At 43.7% G+C, this 21487-nt stretch overlaps 1 protein-coding gene across 1 annotated transcript in view; it reads left to right on the top strand.

The window, feature by feature from the left end:
• Positions 1-6532: 6532 nt before the first annotated feature.
• The window catches only part of RAB38 (RAB38, member RAS oncogene family), a gene marked incomplete at its 5' end in the record, with an annotated part of 28432 nt that continues 13477 nt past the window's right edge, over positions 6533-21487 (top strand). Inside the window, one exon of the mRNA XM_081952369.1 lies at positions 6533-6746. Within this exon, the coding sequence (XP_081808495.1) occupies positions 6533-6746 (214 nt within the window). The remainder of the gene's footprint in view (positions 6747-21487) is intronic.

Here is a 21487-nt window from a genome sequence, read left to right as displayed (position 1 = left end):
AATATCTTTTCCCCTCCACCCCTGGGCCAGTGGTCTCCAGTCAAAGCATCTGATGCTACGCTGCTGGATCTGCTGATACGCTTATGTACCAAGCATGTCATAGCTTAACCTACAAGCTAATTACAGTATTTTTCGGAGTATAAGACGCACCTTTTTCCCTCAAAAAAGAGGCTGAAAATCTGGGTGCATCTTATACACTGAATACAGCATTGTTTGCCTCCTGAAGCCCCCCCCCCTTCACCAAAATGGCCATGCATAGCCTTTAGGAGGCTTTCAGAGTGCTCCTGGGGCCAGGGAGAGCAGAAATGAGCGAAAAATGAATCGTTTTTTGCTCAATTCGATCCCCCCCCCCCAGCTTCCAGGCGCACTGTATAAGCCTCCTAAAAGCTATGCATGCAATTTTTTTTTGACAAAAAACGGACATGGTTTTGCGCACTCTACAAGCCTCCTAAAGGCTATTCATGCTCTTTTAAAAAAATGGGCTCGCTTTCGCAAAAAATGGGCTGTTTTTGGGAGATCTGCAGAGTGCAAAAACTTTTTATTTTAATTGCCTCTTCAAAACCTTGGTGCATCTTATACTCCGGTGCATCTTATACTCCGAAAAATATGGTACATTTGCTGTTGTTGTTCAGTTGCTAAGTCAGGCCTGACTCTCTGTGACCCCCATGCCAGGCACCCTGTCTTCCATTCTGTCCCAGAGTTTGTCCAAATTCACTCCAAAAAGGCATTAAGAGTTGTTAACCTGATTTTGCGAAGCTTCTTCTCCGGTAACACTGTACTGCTAACTGGGGCATACAAAACCTTTGCCAGACCAATTCTCGAATACAGCTCGTCTTCTTGGAATCCACACTGTATATCGGACATTAACACGATTGAGCAAATCGAGAGTACTTCACAAGAAGAGTACTCTACTCCTCTGCCCACAATAGAATTCCCTATGCCATCAGACTTGAAATTTTGGCTTTGGACAATCTGGAGCTGCGCCGCCCGCGGTATGCCACTCAGCCAATGAGACCTTTAACAGCTTCCTTCAAAACAACAACAACAGAATGAAAAGTTCTGTTCCAACTTCTTAATTTAAGTGTGTCTCTTGATCTGGTTCCTGTTTAAAAGTGCTCATTTTGTTTATTATTGCAAGTCTTCTAACAGCTTATGAAATTGGACATCCTCCCCTCCCCCACCCCAAAAGGCACCAGCCATGAAATTTCTGTGAGCGGATTATTTATGCTTCCTGCTTTACGTTATTATATTTGATATTCTGGTGGTGATAGCTGCCATTTCAGAGATCAGAGGTCACCGTTCTGTGTTTGCGTTTTGACTCGGTGGAGCACAAGTTACCTCAGCATGTTACAACCTTTTCATGATCGCTGACTTTGAGGCTTTAGCACTGAAGAATTCAGGCACATACCAATGTAGCAAATGTAGAGCTATATTCTGTTTAATAATCTTTTCCAGCCAGCTATATGTTTTCTCCATGGGTGGGCTCCGGCCGGCACTACTGCCAGTTCGCTCGTGAGCGCGCTGTGCTCAGTGCAATTAAAATTGTTCTGTCCATGCGCAGAACTGAAAAACAAGATGGCGCTGCCATTGGCGCCGACCGGGGAACTGATTCGGGGAGGTGGCAGGCCTGGATCACTGCCAGTTCCAGCGACCCAGGCCACCAAACCACTACCGGTTCACCCGAATCGGTCCAAACCAGTAGGAACCCACCACTGGTTTTCTCCCAATATTTTCTTGCTTTAATGCATGTCCACCACATATGATAGTAGGTACTTGGGGACTGCTTGCATTTCCAGCATTTGACTTACAGATTGCTAAACATTTTTGCCAGTCTTGCCGGTGGTAAATGCCACCTGTAAAACATTTGGTATAGATTGCCTTTGTATGCTGAAGCCACAGTCAATTTATAATTCCTGTCCCAAAGTTTTTGCCGTTTCTCTAATTCTATAGTATAACCCCAAAAAAATTGCCCATACAATCATTGTTTCTTTGACGTGCTCTTCTTCCATTTTATAAGTCAATAAGTAATTATATATTTTTGTTATCAATTTTTTATCTGTCCCCATTAAAAGAGTGGTTAGAGACAAGAGGCAGAAATTAGAGACAGAAAAGACTATGAATGTTTGTATTAAAAATAGTGATGGTTAATAACGAAAATCATTGCAAGTAACAAAAATGTAAATAAGTCAATGTAAAAAGAAACTTAGTTAATTAAAATTACTTGGTTATAGCATTATTATTGTCATTAGTACTTGTGCTTTTATATTATGTTGCTATTATTAGTTTATGTGTTAATGTTTATTATTATTTTTTTCGCTGGTCTTTCTTTTTTGGAAATAGTACACCCCGACAATACACTGTATTCAAAAATGCTTATGAACAAAGCTTTTTTAAAAAGGGGAAAAAAAGAAAGTTATCTTTTCCTCCAGTGGACAAGATAGATGTAATCAGCCAGTTCAGTTAAAAGTTTTATCTTCTTCCATACTTTTTCCGTTATCAAGACATTAAGCATTGGGTAATGACTGTAGATTCATCAAACGTATCTATAATCAAACAGCTCTTGAGTCACTAAATACACATGATGCTAACTGTCTGAAAGTTAAAGGAAGTTGCATTCATAAATATACAGTGGAATTCTTTGTTCAATCCAAATATAATCTGCATTCTTTTTCAACTTGGTTTCCTGGTAAAAAATGTTTCTGCCCAACCCACGATAGAAGGATAGTCTTATTAATATTTTACTTTTTGTTTTCAAATAATGATCATGTCCTTAAAGAAGGGAAGGAAGAGTTGAGCAGAAAGTAAAGTCAAATAAAAGTCAGAGGGTGTTTTTTCCCCCAACTGCCAGCTTCGAAAAGTTACTCTTTGTACGGAGGGAGGATTATGTCAGAGTAGAATAATTTTAACTCAATCCTGTTTTTATAATCTTTGAAAAGAAATACTTTTGGTGGGTTAATGGATGGGCGGGGGACGACGACGCAGCACTGTTTTACAATAAACTGACTTTGAGAATAATAATGATCCACATTGCGTGTCCTTGGATCAGAGGTGGGTTTCAGATTCCGTTCCAACCGGTACGGTTGGAACGGGCCCGGCGGTGTCCACATAGACGCGCGCAGCATACTGCCTCCATGAGCCTCCACGACGCTCCAGCTGCTCAGCGGAAGCCTTAAAAGCCAGGTAAGGAGCTCGGGCAGCCGGGTGGGCCCTCCGGAGCACCATAACGGAACGGTATCCCATGTTCCGGGCAGGCTCCGGTATGCCTGTACCGGGGCGTACCACCTGCAACTCACCACTGCCTTGGATGTATGGATAAGGTCCTATCTAAGCCCGGGCAAGCTATCCTAATGTCTTTGCTAAATGTAAACATTTTCCAATCTTTTCCAGAAAGGATTTTGAGAAGGCATACCCCAACTGGGCTGCGTGAGTGGTGGGCTAGAACCAGTGTTGGGATTCAAATAATTTAAGAATGATCTGCCCTAATGACCGACTGGGTGGGTGTGGGCATGGCAGGCATGGCCAGGGGGTGTGACAGGCAGCATCCGGTCTCCTGCACCCCTCTGGAAGCAAAAACGGGACGCAGGGGGAGTGCTGCCCCCGCTCCCAGTTTTAGGTCTAGTAGGCCTCCCTACAGCCTCCTGGGAGCAAAAATCGGCCGGGGGGGGGGCACATCGCACTCCCATGCGCCATTTTGGGCCTAGTAGACCACCCTACAACCTCCTGGGAGAAAAAATGGGCCGGGGGGAGGGGCACATCACACTCCTGTGCCCCATTTTGGGCCTAGTAGGCCTCCCTACAGCCTCCTGGGAGCAAAAATGGGCTGTGGGGGGTGCTGTACACACACCCTGTGGCTCATTTTGGGCCTAGTTACGCCTCCTTGCAGTGTCTTGACAGCCAAAACGGGGTGTGTGGGGACTCCTGGAAGAGGTGGGTAAGAAGGGGCAGGGCCAGCCAGAAATTTAGCAACCAGTTCGCCCGAACTGGCATGAACCGGCTGAATCCCACCACTGGCTAGCACACATGAGCACATACACAGCAAATAGAATAGAATGGAATGGAATAGAATAGAATAGAATAGGAATAGGAATAGGAATAGGAATAGGAATAGGAATAGGAACTGAATTCTTTATTGGCCAAGTGTGATTGGACACATAAGGAATTTGTCTTTGGTGCATAAGCCCCCATTGTAAATAAAAGCTATAAGTGCTAAATCATCATCATAGTCTTCATAAAAATACATTCATCATAAATCATAAGATACAACACTTAGTGATAGTCATAGGATACTAAATAAGATAATAAATAAGCAATCAAAACCATACTAGGAAACGAAATAAAACAATGTAATCATAAAGATACAAGCAACAAGGATATAGTCATAAGTAGAAAAGGAGAATAGGCAATACGAAGGATGAGAAGAAGACGAATAGTAATACAGTCAGTAAATTGTTTGACAGTGTTGTGGGAGTTAGTTGTTTAGCCCCATTTTAGGGCCTTTTTAACCACCGTTATTAAGTGAATCACTGCAGCTGTTGTTAGTAACACGGATGTAAAGTGAATCTGGCTTCCCCATTGACTTTCTTTGCCAGAAGGTCCCAATGGTGATCACATGACCCCAGGACATTGCAACCGTCATATCTATGAGTCGGTTGCTAAGCATCCGAACTCTGAACTTGTGACCATGGGGATGTTGCAACGATCCTAAATGTGAAAAGTGGTGACAAGTCACTTTTTTTTCAGTGCCCATTGTAACCTTGAACAATCACTAAACTAACTGTTGTAAGTCAAGGACGTCAGGTCATAGGTACTTAAATACACAGTATTTCAAACGGCAGGTACCAGTCGCAGGTTAATCAGTCACTTAATCCTGCTTTAATACAAGAGCGAGGGAAGCAGAACCTCAAATCGAGTCAGAATAACAGATTAACAGAGTTGGAAGGGACCTTAGAGGTCTTCTAGTCCAACCCCCTGCTCAGGCAGGAAGCCACATACCATTTCAGACAAACGGTTGTCTAACCTTTTCTTAAAAATGTCCAGTAATGGCGCATCCACAAGTTTTGGAGGCAAGTTGTTTCCCCAATGTATTGTTCTAACTGTCAGGGCATTTCTCCTTAGTTGTAAATTGCTTCTCTCCTTGTTTAATTTCCACCCATTGCTTCTTGTCCTGCATTCAGGTGCTTTGGAGAATAACTTGACTCCCTCTTCTTTGTGGCAACCCGTGAGATATTGGAAGACTGCTATCATGTCTCCCTAGTCTTTCTTCAAAATGCAAAAATCTACAGCGATCCCATGGAAGCTAACGGGATTGTTCTACGGAGTGGGGTGGGGAACAGCCTCCTCCAAATTTCCCTCCCCCAAAACTATTCACACTGGCAAAGATCAAAAACTTATCTCTCACACTCTTGAAAACTCCCACGAAAATTTTAAAAGGCACCACGGATTTCATCGAAATGAACTGAAATAAAATTAACCAAATAGAAGTCTCTCGGGCAACATTCCGTCCCATTCAATGTGTCACCACTTAGATGAGTAGAGGTGACATGATATTCCAGTATTTGAGGGGCTGCCACAAAGAAGAGGGAGTCAAGCAATGGATGGAAACTCATCAAGGAGAGAAGCAACCTTAGAACTAAAGAGAAATTTCCTTGGCAGTTGCAACAATTAATCAGAGGAACAACTTGCCTCCAGAAGTTGTGAATGCCCCAACACTGGAAGTCTTTAAGAAGAGACCAAAATGGTTCAGGGGTTTGCTACCGTAATAGTTTAGTAATAGAGAGAAGCAACCTAGAACTAAGGAGAAATTTCCTGACCTTTCGAAAAAGTATGCAATGGAATGGGTTGTCTTCAGAAGTTGTGGGTGCAGCTCCAACCCTGGAAGTTTTTAAGAAGAGATTGGACACCCATTTGTCTGAAATGATAGAGGGTTTCCTGCTTGAGCAAGGGGTTGGACTAGAAGACCTCCAAGGTCCCTTCCAACTTTGTTATTCTATAATCCCTCTGAGAAAAACTTTTCAGATATGGGTGCAGAGCCATAGAGGAAGGAAAGAAGGAGGGAGAGGGAAGAAGGAGGGAGGGAGGGAAAAGCAGGGAAGGAAGGAGGGAGGGGAAAAGGAAGGAAGGAGGGAGGAAAGGAGGGAGGGAGGGAAAAGGAAGGAGGAAGGAAAGGAGGGAGGGAGGGAAGAAAGGAAGGAGGGAGGAAAGGAGGGAGGGAGGAAAGGAGGGAGGGAGGATAAAGGAAGGAGGGAGGGAGGAAGGAAAGGAGGGAAGGAGGGAAAGGGAAGGAAGGAGGGAGGGAAGAAAGGAGGGAGGGAAAGAAGGAAGGGAGGAATTCCATGCTGAAGCGTGAAATGCGATCTCTCCCAGAGGGGCCGGAGAGGCGGGGATTCCTTGGCGGGGCCAGATCCCGAGAGGGAGCGAGAGAGAGAGAGAGAGCGCTCGCTCGCCTTCTCTGCGGGGTCTCTCTGGCTCCGCTGCTGCTCGCTGCGTCCGATCCTTCCCTTGTCCCCAGCGGACAGGAGCCGCGGCGGGGAAGATGCGCAAGCAGCCGCCGCCGGGCCAACGAGAGCACCTCTACAAGCTGCTGGTGATCGGCGACCTGGGCGTGGGCAAGACCAGCATCATCAAGCGCTACGTCCACCACAACTTCTCCCCGCACTACCGCGCCACCATCGGCGTGGACTTCGCCCTCAAAGTCCTCAGCTGGGACGCGGAAACGGTGGTGCGCCTCCAGCTTTGGGATATCGCCGGTGAGTTTCCCCGCCTGGCACGGAGCGCCAGAGGCAAACTTTGCTCCTCGGATCATCTTCTTCTTCTTCTTCTTCTTCTTCTTCTTCTTCTTCTTCTTCTTCTTCTTCTTCTTCTTCTTCTTCTTCTTCTTCTTCTTCTTCTTCTTCTTCTTCTTCTTCTTCTTCTTCTTCTTCTTCTTCTTCTTCTTCTTCTTCTTCTTCTTCTTCTTCTTCTTCTTCTTCTTCTTCTTCTTCTTCTTCTTCTTCTTCTCCTTCTCCTTCTCCTTCTCCTTCTCCTTCTCCTTCTCCTTCTCCTTCTCCTTCTCCTTCTCCTCCTCCTCTTCTTCTCCTCCCCCTCCTCCTCCTCTCCTCCTCTCCTCTTCCTCCTCCTCCTCTTCTTCTTCTCATCCTCCTCTTCTCCTCCTCATCTCCTCCTCTTCTCCTCCTCCACCCTCCTCCTCCTCTTCTCCTCCTCCTCCTCCTCCTCTTCTTCTCCTCCTCCTCCTCCTCTTCTTCTCCTCCTTCTTCTCCTTCTCCTCCTCTTCTTCTCCTTCTCCCTCCTCCCTCCTCCTCCTCCTCCTCCTCCTCCTCCTCCTCCTCCTCCTCCCATTCCCATCAACCCAGTCTCTGGGGCATGGTGGGAGTGGTAGTCTGACAGGTCAGCTAGGCCTGGGTCAGGTTAGGCCAGGTTGAAATCCGTAGTGGAAGAGGGAAGCAGGGCAAATAGATGCACATGGACCAAAATGGGTGAGTTTACTTTTTTAAAAATGAGGACGGATAACAGAATAGCAGAGTTGGAAGGGACCTTGGGGGTCTTCTAGTCCAACCTTCTGCTCAAGCAGGAATCCCTATCCCATTTCAGACACACGCTTGTCCAATCTCTTTTTTAAAAATATCCAGTATTGGAGAATTCACAACTTCTGGAAGCAAGTTGTTCCACTGGTTAATTGTTCACACTGTTAGGAAATTCCTCCTTAGTTCTATGTTGCTTCCCTCCTCCATTAGTCTCCATCTGTTGCTTCTTGTCCTGCCTTTCAGGTGCTTGGGAGGATAAGTTGACCCAAGCAGAAGATGATGATGATGATAGCAGCATTTGTATATGGCAATTCAACTGAAGTCCATAGGATGCTCAATTAAATATAGAGCAGCAAGTAAAATATTCCAAGTGAGTCTTTTAAAAAAAAATTCACACAATATGCTATAGTTCTGTCTGACTTTAAGCAGTTTAAGATAGTTTGTGGACACATCGAGGAGGCATATATGAAGCCCTGTTTGTTTGTTGTAGAATTGCATGCTGTGTGAGCACAGCAAATCGCCTGTTAAACTAGAATTAAGGTTTAATTGGATAGTTCAACCCATCCCAGTTCTGTAAACCTTGTCCCTAAGTAAAGAAGCATGATACAAAAGAATTGTGTAACTCCCTCTGTGACCCGCTGAATTGTATAACCCTCTCTGTGACACACTGAATTGTATAACCCTCTCTGTGATCCACTGTATCCACTGGATCTTATGCCCAAGTAAACTGTCATACGTGAACATTTGAAGCCACGTTTTTAAGCTCTAGATAGAACCCAGAAATCCAGCATCATCTCATCCAAGTTGATCCAAAAGTTGAAAAAGTTTGGACTTCACTTCTAAACCAACGAACTTAATACGGCATACTCTTTTTTTTTTTTTAACATCTTCTCCGTTTCAGTGGAAAGCATTGTAAGTCGGGACAGGTAGTCCTCAACTTACGACCACAACTGAGCCCAAACTTTCTGTTGCTAATTGAGACATTTAAGTGAGGTTTGCCTCATTTTTCGACCTACACTTCTCACCGTTGTTAAGTGAATCACTGCAGCTGTTAAACTAGTGACACGGTGGTTAAGGAAATCCGGCTTCCCCATTGACTTTGCTTGTGAGAAGGTCACATTAAGGTGAAATTTTGGGGCCCTTGGTGCTCTCTGGGTTTGGTTGTTTTCTTGCAGATGTTTCATTACCGAACTAGGCAACACCATCAGGGCTCATTTGGTAGGGAAATATCTGCAAGCAAACAACCAAGGTCAAGAGAGAACCAATGATTTCAGAATTCTACTCTGAGTTACAAGTATTCTGCTGTAAAGGTGAAATTTGACTTCCAATTTCTTGTTTCAAAAATGCCTCCTCCCTACTTTAGGAAATGATAGTCAAAAGTGTTTACAACAGTATTCATTGCATTAGTATTAGCAACAATAACAGTATTTGTTTAACCAATTTAACATATCTTCCTTATATCACTGGTCCTTCCATATATTTCCCTGTTTTTGTTTCTTATTTTCTTTTAGTGGTTTACGGCTCACACTAGTGAGAGGGATACATATTTATGCCACTCTTGGTGGCATCTGCAAGAGACAGAAAGTGAAAAAGATTGTGCAGCAAGCCACACTACTTTTGCACGTGCTTTGTGACATCACACCAAAGGAGGCAACCCAGAACTTACGTTGCTTTCCTCTTTTCCTGTTGTACAAATTTTCCTCTCTCTGCAGCCTTCCTGTTGTCTTCATTTCCTTGGTGTAGGGTTTCCTGCCTAAGCAGGGGGCTGGACTAGAAGACCTCCAAGGTCCCTTCCCACTCTGTTATTCTATTCTATTCCTTTTTTTTTTTACAATTATTTATTGTATTCAAAAGTTTAAAATACAAAATGTATTTTAGTGAGCTGTGGTGGTTAGAAGGCAGTACTGCAGGCTAACTCTGCCGACTGCCAGCAGTTCGTTCCTGACTGGCTCAAGGTTGACTCAGCCTTCCATCCTTCCATGGTGGGTAAAATGAGGACTCAGATTGTTGGGGGCAATTGGGTGACTCTGTAAACCGCTTAGAGAAGGCTGTTAAAGCACTGTGAAGCAGTATATAATTTTTCAAACCGATGTAGCATCCCCGTAATCACATGATCAACATTCAGCTGCTTGGCAACTGACTCCTATTTATGACGGGTGCTGCATCCCAGGGTCATGTGATTGCCTTTTGGTCGTAAAAGGGGGCAAAACTCAGTTAAAAGTGCTAGTTTGGCTGGGTGATTTTGAGGTAGTCACTAATTCTCATCCCTAGAATGGAAAAGCTGAAAACATATTCACCCATCCACATTCTGAACTTCCGGTAGTTCCGTCGTTGGGCCATTTTTTGCCCTCCCCAGGCTTCAGGAAAACCTCCTGAAATCTAAGGAGGGCAAAAAACAGCCCAAAGGGCCTACCGGAAGTTTGTTTCTGAACTTCTGGTAGTTCCGTTGGGCCTGTTTTTCGCTATCCACAGGCTCCGGAAGCTTTCCTGAAGCCTAGGGAGGGTGAAAAACAGACTCCCCCTGCCCTCCAGAAGGCCAAAAACCAGCTGGCCAGTTCACGCATGCACGTTGGAGTTGATATGGGGCAACACCTCGCGTGCCCTCAGATATGGCTCCGTGTGCCACCTGTGCCATGCGTGCCATAGGTTCGCCATCACAATTGTAGGGCTACATTTTGTTTTCTTTCTCAAGAGTTTATATAAGAGTAAAGCAAGACTCGGAGAACGAATTCCAAATGTCTTTTTTTTTTAAAATTAAGGGATATTAGATATCTGTGCTGGGTTGGTTTTTTGTTTGTTTAATTGATTTTTTTGGCCTTGGTGATTTCAGCTGCACTTCTGCAGCTCCTGCCTTTGTATTTCATACATTCGGCATATGGTGACTCCTTAAGCTCAAAATCTGGCGTGCCGTAACGCAGAAAGCGGATGTAATTTTTTTAATCCTTCTCTTGAGTTCCACCAAGAGCATGCCACCCATTGTAGCAGGCCCCCTTCTTAAACTACTGGGTGAAAGAGAGAAATCCAAGGTTATATTTGCTCGTGGCAAAGGGACTACCTCCAAAAGCTTTCTGTGCCAACCTCACCAATCTAATATAGGTAGGATATAAACAAACGAAAGAGGCAAGAAAGAAATTAAACATAGGCAAATGTACACAACCCAGCCCAGTTCTCTTAGCCTTGCCCCTAAGTAAGGAAGACTGATACAAAAGAATTGTGTAACTCTTTCTGTGACCCACTGAATCCACTGGGTCTTATTCCCAAGTAAACCATCATACTTTTTAGCATTTGAAGCCAAGTTTTTAAGTCCTGGATAGGACCCAGATAAACCGAAGGAGAGAAAGTTGAACACCTTTCATATGCGCTGTCTGCAACGTATTCTTGGCATCACCTGGCATGACAAAGTCCCAAATAGAGCAGTCTTGGAACGTGCGGCAATTTCCAGCATGTATACACTGTTGAAACAGCGAAGTCTACGCTGGTTTGGGCATGTCGTGAGAATGGCCAATGGTTGGATTCCGAAAGATCTCCTGTATGGAGAATTAGTGCAGGGACGTGCCCCAGTGGGAGACCACATCTGCGATATATCTGCAAGAGGGATCTAAAGGCCTTGGAAATGGACATTAACAACTGGGAAACCTTGATCTCAGATTGTTCAGCTTGGAGGCTAACATGGACTTCTCCAATTTGAAGAGATACTTGTTCGGCAGGCTGAGGCAAACAGGCAGTGAAATCTGGGGGCTGGGCAGGGGACAGAATGTATCTGCCCTCAGTGTGGAAGGGATTGCCACTCCCGAATTGGCCTTTTTAGCCACACCAGATGCTGCTTTAGGACCTCTTTCCAGAGCACAATACCATCGTCTTTTGAGACTGAAGGATGCCAATGAACAAGAACGCAGAAATCCAGCATCATCTCATGCAAGTCGATCCAAAAGTTGAAAAAGTTGGGACTTCAACATTGAACATAATATGGCAAACTTTTTTTTTTTTGACATCTTCTCCATTTCAGTGGAAAGCATCGTAAGTCAGGACAGGTACTCCTCGACTTACGGCCACGATTGATCCCAACCTTTCTGTTGCTAAGTGAGACATTTGCGAAGTGAGTTTTGCCCCATGTTACGATTTTTCTCACCACCTGGTGGTTAAGTGAATCTGGCTTCCCCTTCGACTTTGCTTGTCAGAAGGTCGCAAAAGGGGATGAAGTGACCTGGGGACACTGCAACCGTCATAAATGTGAACCAAGCATCTGAATTGTTTAGAATAGAATGGAATTCTTTATTGGCCAAGTATAATTGGAAACACAAGGAATTTGTCGTTGATGCATAAACTTAATTTGGGTCTGAATATGATCCTGGGGATGTTGCAAATGTAACTACGAAAAAAGATCATGAGTCTCTTTTTTCGGTGCTGTTGCAACTCTGAACGGTCACTTAAACGAACTATCATAAGTTGAGGACTACCGGTATTAATAATTATATCTAGGATGAATTGTGGGCCTAGATAGGAACACAAATGCATCTTGCACTGGTCAAAGGGGAGCCCCGTAGCCTTTCTGTGCCCCAGATTGGAGTATTTAACATCCATAAATTCATAATAACGTTGAATAATTAGCTCTGGAAGGAATGGAAGCTGAGGGGAATGTCTGGAATTCGTTAGAGTGCCAACTTCCTTAATGTTGCATTTTTTAAAAAAATAATGGGCAGAGAATCTAAAGTAAGAACGTTGTGGTTTTTTTTTTTTTTACTAACCTCTCCGTGTGCGTAGAAAAGAAGTCTGTGGCGAATCACGTGCCACGAAAATCATAAGATGCGACTTTGAAGCCAAGCATCAAGGCTTTGGAAGTAATTGCCCAAAAGCAGTAGGTTTTAATGAGCAGCACAACTGCAGAATTTATGCCACGAGGAAGAGAGAATTATAATATTGTATTTTTGGAGGGGTGGGGGAGAGAGAAAAGCATGTTAAGAAATTGGAGACAAAGTTGGTTTTCTTTTATGAAGCAAGGTCTTTTAGAAAGAAATAGTGTGGAAGTCTCTATAGGCCTGCCTTTTGTGAATATTTGCATGTCCTTTGAAGTAGACCAGACCAAGGGTGGGATTAAAAATATTTACCAACCGGTTCTCTGCCTGCTTGCTGGGTGGGCGTGGCCATGGTGGGCATGGCCTACTCAGCCTCCTGCACCACAGTGAGGGGGGGGTTGCCTTCCCCAGGCTCCGGAGGATTTCCTCAAGCGTCCGGGAGAGCAAAAATGGCCTCCCACGGGTTCCAGAGGCTGGAAACGGGCCCATTTTTGAACTACCTTTACTTCTGGGAGGCCTGTTTTTCGCCCTCCCCAGGCTCCAGAGAATTTCCCCGAGCCTCCAGGAGGGCAAAAACATCCTCCCCTGGGCTCCGGAGGCAAGAAACAGGCCCATTTTTGGACTTCCGGTACTTCCGGGAGTCCCATTTTTCGCCCTCCCGGAGCCTCCTCATGGGCCCTGCACTTACCTGATGTGATGAACGGACCACGCGGAGAGCACTGGGAGGGTGGGGTGGAGTGGGCGTGGCCAGCCGGTTTTTGCAACAACCGGTTTGGCGAACCGGATGCATAATTAACATCCGATTCACCTGAACCGTTGCGAACCAGCTGAATCTCACCCCTACACCAGACTCAGAATATAAAGTTATGAATATTAATAATGGGTAGTCCTTGATGTACGACTACAATTGAGCCCAATATTTCTGTTAGGCTTCTATACGTTGTTTTTTATCACAGTCTTTTAATGACCCCATAATCCCTTGCAGGGTGGAGTCTTAGGCAACTGAATGGAGCTGAGTGTTTACTGGCCAGATGCCCTTCCTGTCACCAATGCAGAGTTATATTCAGCAGATATAATCTCAACGTGCCCAGGGAGAGAAATATCCACCTCTACTTAGGATCAAACTCCCAGCCTCCTGAATGTTTTTTGAGAGACATAGGAGCGAAGAGAGTTTGGGGTACTTCCGCGCTTATAGTGACTTATGTAATGGCTGTGGCTTCTCTCTTTTAATCTGTAAAGAAGGTTAAGTTTGCATTGTGGTGACAAGGAGACCGAAATTCGCATTTCACACATTATTTTATTGTAAATACTACAGGGACATTCGGTCTGCTTATATTCCGCCTGCAATATGTGCATTTAGAGAGAGCCAATTTGTCTAGTGGTTAAGGCACCAATCCAGAGACCATAAGTTCAAGTCCCGCCTTAGGTATGAAAGACAGCTGGGTGACTTTGAGCCAATCATCAGAAAATGGTGAGTTCTAGTCCGCCTTCAACATGAAAGCCAACTGGATGACTTTGAGCCAATCACCAGGAGACCGTGAGTTCTAGTTCTGTTTTAGGAACGAGAGCCAACTGGGTGACTTTGAGCGAATCATCAGAAAATGGCGAGTTCTAGTCCGCCTTAGACATGAAAGCCAACTGGATGACTTTGAGCCAATCACCAGGAGACCGTGAGTTCTAGTTCTGTTTTAGGCATGAGAGCCAACTGGGTGACTTTGGATCAGTCCCTCTCTCTCAGCCCAACTCACCTCACAGGGTTGTTGTTCTGGGGAAAATAGGAGGAGGAAAGAGGATTAGGTATGTTCACCATCTTGAGTTATTTACAAAGTGATAAAGAGGGATAAACATCCAATAAACCAAAATAATATAGCCCCTTTGAGTCAGGTCATGTTTACTAACCAAAAATAATAATTGAAGTTAGGTGTGATGGATATTTTTGCCACCTTGCATTACTTGTAAATACAATTAAAGGCAGAATGCAAATAAGGTAAGTAAGTAAGTAAGTAAGTAAGTAAGTAAGTAAGTAAGTAAGTAAGTAAGTAAAAGAATGGGCCCCTATTTTTAGCCTAGAGTTCTTGGCTGCATTTTTATTGCATTTGTCCTTTTCATTTAAAAAAAAAATCTGCCTATGTATTCTAATTTCTGAGGCGCACATTGAAAACAGCAGCTGTAATGACTGAATAGACTCATTTCCCATGCCTGGTAGTTCCTACTTTAGAAGCAGACTTCTTCACGAAGCTCAAAATCCTATACAAACCCTCAAAGAGGTATTTAAAAATAGGAGTTGGGTTAAGTATGTTGGAGGATATTCTTTAAAAAATGCATTCGGAATGCAAATTCAGCACAAGAAGACAACCACAATGCTATCTCGGTTACATTCCCTTAATAACACATCGTATTTCTGGAAAATGTACAGTTTTTCTTTCTGAAATCTGACTGGAGAGAAACGCAAGGCATATTGCAAAATTGTCCCAAAAGGTGAAGCCAAATTTTAATGCCCGTAACAGAGAATCTCTAATCACTGTGTCTGATTTTCAGAACCGTGCTTTCAAAGATTTGAAAATTAGAATCCGTTTCAAGGAGGTCATTAAAGAAAGTGATATAAAAAGTGGGATTTGTGATGAGAGGCTGGTAGAAGGAGAGGGTTTAGCTCAAGCAAGAACAGACAATATAAAAAGCTGGCTTGTACTTAGTACAATAAACTACTGTATTTTTCGGAATATAAGACGCACCGGAGTATAAGACACACCAAAGTTTTTTAAGAGGCAAATTTTTAAAGTTTTTGCACTCTGCAGATCTCCCAAAAATGACCCATTTTTCTCAAAAATGGGCCCAGTTTTTTTTAAAAAAAAGGTATGAATAGCCTTTAGGAGGCTTGTAGAATGCTCTGGGGAGCGGGCAAAAACAAGCAAAAAGCAGCCCATTTTTTGCAAAAACGGGCCCGTTTTTTGTCAAAAAAAGGACATGGATAGCCTTTAGGAGGCTTATAGAGTGCCCCTGGGGGCTGGAGGGGGCAAAAATGAGCAAAAAAGACCAGTTTTTTGCTCATTTCTGCCCTCCCCAGCCCCCAGGAGCACTCTGAAAGCCTCCTAAAGGCTCTGCACAGCCATTTTGATGAAGGGGGCGGGGTTTCAGGAGGCAAAAAATGCTGTATTCAGTGTATAAGACGCACCCAGATTTTCAGCCTCTTTTTTGAGGGAAAAAGGTGCATCTTATACTCTGAAAAATACGGTACTTTGATAAAACTAGCTAGACCAGAGAGTGATACCACGTATCAAAAATGCCTGGCTTAGAGAGTCCTTGATTAAGGAGAGCCTTCCATTTCCTTCCATCTATCATGTCCTGGTCTCAAGGATGGTTAAAAAGAGAAAGGTGGCAACTTTAAAGAGTTGTATTGATGGTCTGTCTGAAAAAAGAAAGCAAGGTCATGGCACACACACTTGAAAGTAAATCAGGGAGACTGCAATTGTGGGGTCTGTCTTGCAAGAATAAGGAATGCTTATCAACAGGAAATAAGCATGTGTAAAGCTTGTAGAAATTATGGGTAGTTAGAAAGCTGACAAAAGTAACCAGAGTTAGACAACTTGCAGATCTCAGCTAAAAGTTAGGAATAGAGAAAGGAAATGTGCATTAGATAACTCTTGAGGCATTCATTAGCCAAGGCTTAGGCATAGGGACAGCTAGAGACCAATAGAACAAATTGTAGAATTATTGCTAAAGAATTTATCAGATGATACTGTATTTCTTATTATCTCACCATGCCCTGCCTTCTCCTTTAGTGAACATGTATAAAGCTTACTTAATCCTTTGTTCTTGGCATTTTGGCCAGGAGCCCTTTTCCTTGGAGTACTCCAATAAAAAGCAATCAGAAAACCTGCACCTCGTGTCTGGCGTCCATCATTGGCTTCGCCACCAGGCTCTGACCCGAACTGGGGACAACGGTATAGTAAGGGAAACAGATCAAGAAATGACAGCATGAAGAAATGAAAAGTCAATTTGTCTAGTGGGCAAGATTAGAAACCAAGAAACCGTGAGTTCTGGTCCTGTTTTAGGCACAAAAAACGGCTGGGTGACTTTAGGCCAATGACCAGGAGATGGTGAGTTCTAATCCCACCTTAAGCATGAAAGCTGACTGGGTGATTTTGGGCCAATCACCAGGAGACGGTGAGTTCTAGTACCACCTTAGGCACAAAAGCCAGCTGGGTGACTTTGGGCCAATCACCAGGAAATTGTGAGTTCTAGTACCACCTTAGGCTGGCTGGGTGATTATGGACTAATCACCAGGAGATTGTGAGTTCTAGTCCCACCTTAGGCACAAAAGCCGGCTGGGTGACTTTGGGCCAATCACCAGGAGAAGGTGAGTTCTAGTCCCACCTTAGGCACAAAAGCCAGCTGGGTGACTTTGGACTAATCACCAGGAGATTGTGAGTTCTAGTCCCACCTTAGGCACAAAAGCCGGCTGGGTGACTTTGGGCCAATCACCAGGAGATTGTGAGTTCTAGTCCCACCTTAGGCTGGCTGGGTGATTATGGACTAATCACCAGGAGATTGTGAGTTCTAGTCCCACCTTAGGCACAAAAGCTGGCTGGGTGACTTTGGCCCAATCACCAGGAGACGGTGAGTTCTAGTCCATCCTTGGAACCCATGAAAGCCAGTTGAGTGACTTTGGGCCAGTCGTTCTCTCTCAGACCAACCCACCTCACAGGGCTGTTGTGGGGAGAAATGGGAGGAAGGAGGAGGATTTAGGTATGTTCAACACATTGAGTTATTTACAAAGTAATAAAGGGAGAATAAACATCTCATAAATAAATAAATAAAAATAGCATATCCTCTTCGAGTCAGATTAGTTCCTTATTTACTAACCAAAAATAATAATTTGAATTATTCTTTTCTTCCTACCATTCTTCTCTGACATTTATATTTTGCAGTTTCATAGCCTTGCATATATACCATATGGATCTGAACCTTAGGATCTTGCACCTTGTTTGCCCAAAATAAATTTCTTTTCATTCCAAAATATTTAGAGAACGTCTACTCCTTTTCCCCCCAGCATAATGATTTCCAAGAAAATTTGTTCTTAGGCGACAATCCTGGTAGTTCTGACATATTGAGGTTTCTTAATGGAAGAACCTCAAGGCAGAAGGAAATCATTGCTGCAAGGATATGATTGACTAACACATGATATATGTACTCCTCAGATTATCCCATCGAGACTAATCATAAGCAACGCTTGAGTTTAGCTTTATCAAAGGGCAGCATTGTTATATCAGATAAAATTTAAAGCCAAAAAGTTAATTATGGCGTTTCAAAATCATGTGAAAACAATTCCCCACCCCCTGCTAAAAAAAGAAGATGAAAGTATGATATTCGAATATGTGATATTATCTGTAAATGAAAAGACTGTTATGTCCTCAGATGCACTTTTGTCTTTTGGCCTATTACGCTTTGTGGAGGAGAAAGAAAGGAAGGGAGGGAGGGAGGGAGGGAGGGAGGGAGGGAGGGAGGGAGGAAGGAAGGAAGGAAGGAAGGAAGGAAGACCGAGGGAGGGAGGAAAGGAAGGAAGGAAAGGAAAGAAAAAGGAAGGAAGGAATGAGAGAAAGAAAGAAAGAAAGAAAGAAAGAAAGAAAGAGGAAAAAGAAGAAAGGGGAAAAAAGAGGAAGGAAGGAAAGAGAGAAGGATAGAAAGAGAAAGAAAGAAAAGAAAGAAGAGGAAAGAGAAGAAAGAAAAAGGAAAGAAAAGAAAGAGGAAAGAAAGAAAAAGAAAGAAAAATGGAGTGAGGAAGGAAAGGAAGGAAAGGAAAGAAAGAGGAAGGAAGGAAAGAAAGAAAGAAAAAAGAGGAAAGGGGAAGGAAAGAAGAAAGAAAGAGGAAGAAACAAAGAAAAAAGAAAGAAGGAAGGAAAGGAGAAAGAGAGAGAAAGAAAGAAAAAGAAAGAGAAAAAGAAGGAAGGAGAGAGTGACAGAAAAAAAGAAAGAAAGAGGAAAGCAAGAAAGGAGAGAAAGAAAAAAGAAGGGGAAATACGCCTGTCAGAGGAGCTAGTGGTGACTCTGGGCTCCTCAAGCTTTTACGTAGTTTTTCAAATTCCATCGCCCTCCTTGGCCCAAAGGAGTCCCATGAATTTCTCTTGGGGCTTAATAAGACTATCCTTGCAGGCACTTATTGAATGGGAGAAAGAAAAACTGTGGATCCAAAATTTCGTGATACAGCCATGTCTCCAGCAGTCAATGGTGGGAGGAGGGTGTGTGTGTGTGTGTGTGTGTGTGTTTGGAGTGATGAGAAAAGTGAGACAACCAAAATAGCTGCGAAATGATGGGAAAACCATCAAAACAAAAAACAAAATGGCCACCAGGTTATGAAAATGAATCCCTCCCTCCGCAGCCGCTATGAAAAGAAGATCCCAAAGAAGAAAGTTTAAATACCCCCTCCCCATTCTTTCCTCTTTAGTTTCCTGCCCCCTTCAGAATGTCTGGGATATCGTGATGCCCTGAATTAAGCGATGGCTTTGAGCGATGGTTCTAAAACAGGGGTGTCAAACTCAAGGCCCGCGGGCCAGAGGTGCAGTGATAGGATTCGAAAATTTTAACTACCAGTTCTGTGGGTGTGACTTGATGGGCGTGGCATGGCTTGGTGGGCGTGGCAGGGGAAGGATACTGCAAAATCCCCATTCCCTCCCGATCAGCTGGGACTTGGGAAGCAGAGAATAGATGGGGTGGGGCCAGCCAGAGGTGGTATTTACTGATTCTCCGAACTACTCAAAATTCCCGCTACCAGTTCTACAGAACCAGTCAGAACCATGGTATTCTGCCAGTTTGGACTGGTTTTCCCGAACTGGTAGCGGAAATCGCAGGTGGCCACGCCCACCCACCCCGGTTGTATGATATCCCATTTAGGCACTTTTTAAAGCCAAAGCGCATGCGTGGAAGGCTGAGCATAGGCTGGACTTTAGCCCACGCTCACATTTGCAAGCCAGTGGGGGAAGGTAAGTGAATACCCCTGCTGCGGGCGCTGAAAAAATTGACTTATGACTGTTTTTCACACTTATGACCATTGCAGGATCCCCATAGTCACGTGATCAAAATTCAGATGTTTGACAACTGGCTCATATTTATGACGGTTGCCATATCCCGGGGTCATGTGATCACCTTTTGCGACCTTCTGACAAGCAAAGTCAGTAGGGAAGCCAGATTCACTTAACGGACTAACAGCTGCAGTGATTCATTTTACAACTGTGGCAAGAGAGGTTGCAAAATGAGCCAAAATTCACTTAACCACTGTCTCATTTAGCAACCTAAATCCTGAGCTCAGTTGTGGTCATAAGACGAGGACTACTTGCATTCTTGGCATTTGTGACTAAAATTAGTGAAAAACTCCCAAAATGTATATTCTTACATCTACACATAACATTTCTTTCTCCATCAGTCAGAAAGTCTGTTTTTTTTCAATCACAGTATTGTTCCAACACATTTTTTTTATTTTCAAAAACATATGCTAGCAATAATGTAGAGCTGATGACAATACGCTTTCCAGATTTGACCAGACAAATGTGTGAAAATTCATGAGATCTTCAGACTACAATGTTCGTAGATTAGAAGGAACTGGACTGAAGCCCATTGCTGGAATCAGGAAATAAATTGAATGATGAAAAACTAGACTGTGGCATCTGTCAACAGAAGAAAGAGAGGAAGGAAGAGAAATTGACATGGACACAGTCCACAAAGGCTTAATTGACTATTGTGGTGAAAATCAACACAAAAACCAGGACACTCAAATAGCTGGACAATATTTCTTTTTGAAGTTATATCTTGTTGTTAGTTGCGAAGTCGTGTCTGACCCATTGCGACCCCATGGACAATGTTCCTCCAGGCCTTCCTGTCCTCTACCATCCTCTGGAGTCCATTTAAGCTCACACCGACTGCTTCAGTGACTCCATCCAGCCACCTCATTCTCTGTCGTCCCCATCTTCTTTTGCCCTTAATCGTTCCCAGCATTAGGCTCTTCTCCAGGGAGTCTTTCCTTCTCATTAGGTGACTGATTAGGTGGCTGACCACTGGTTCTGAGTTGATTTCAGGAACAGATGCTAGTAAATCAAGAGTTAGAGTACAGTTCAGCCGCATCTGTCATAAATTATTTTAGTGATTTTGTTTCCTTCAGCTGAACAATATGCTGATGTTCTAGATAAGGACTTTTCTCAGTTGCATTAGCTGTTTTTCTGAACTCTGCTTAAATTAGATTTGAGAAGCTCCAGCTTTGACCATGAAGTGAGAGCAAAGAACAAGACAGCTGGCCTTTGAATTGTTATTGTCTGTGTGGGGTGTTGCAATAGGTAAATAAAAGTATAGCAAGTATTTGACACAGTGTGAACCTTTCTCTAGACAAAGCAGTCTTGAGACTTTGAACAAACATTTCAGCCTGTCCCTTTGTAGCTGAATAATATGGGTTGGTGTTATAGGTCTGAGTCCATTCTTTTTTCTGGTTGGTAATGATCTGGATACAATTGGCTGGACTGTCACTCAATATAGTTTGTCTTCAATGCGTCTATGACAGTACACCATGCCAACTAACCATGGCCAACTCACCATGGCCAACTTGTCATGGCCAGTTTGCCACGGCCAACTCACCCCAGCCAACTCATCATGGCCAACTTGCCACAGCTAAGTCGTCATGGCCAACTCACCATGGTCAGCTCGCCACAGCTAACTCACCATGGCCAACTCACCACGGTCAACTCATCATGACCAACTCACCAAGGCTAACTAATTAAATAGAATTGTTACATTGTCCCATAGTGAGTTGGCCATGGTGAATTGGCCATGGTAAGTTGGCTGCACCAAGTTGGCTGTGGCAAGTTGTCCCATTTCCAAGTATGACAGATCCTGCCTTATTTAAAGAACACTATTCTGGGTATTCACTATCAAAGTCTATCAATGTTTATAACACAGATGTGTGGAAGTATGTCATAGCTTGAATAAAGGAAAGTTCTTTGGGCCTCCCAAAAGCCATTGCTTATTTATTTATATTTTATTCCTTAAATGTATATGTTTCTCATCTGACTATTGAGCAACTCTGGGCTTGTTGATTTACCCCAGGCTGAAAAACATTACAAAACTTTTGCCAATTCCACTCGTCTACTGTCAAACAGATTGTGGACACATGGAGGCAATTTAGCACCAGGTGTT

The sequence above is a fragment of the Natrix helvetica genome, assembly GCF_964273705.1.
Source record: "Natrix helvetica genome assembly, chromosome: 4".
Lineage (NCBI taxonomy): Eukaryota > Metazoa > Chordata > Lepidosauria > Squamata > Natricidae > Natrix > Natrix helvetica.
The sequence above is the reverse complement of the archived record's forward strand: the minus strand, read 5'-3'. Positions and strand labels throughout refer to the sequence as shown.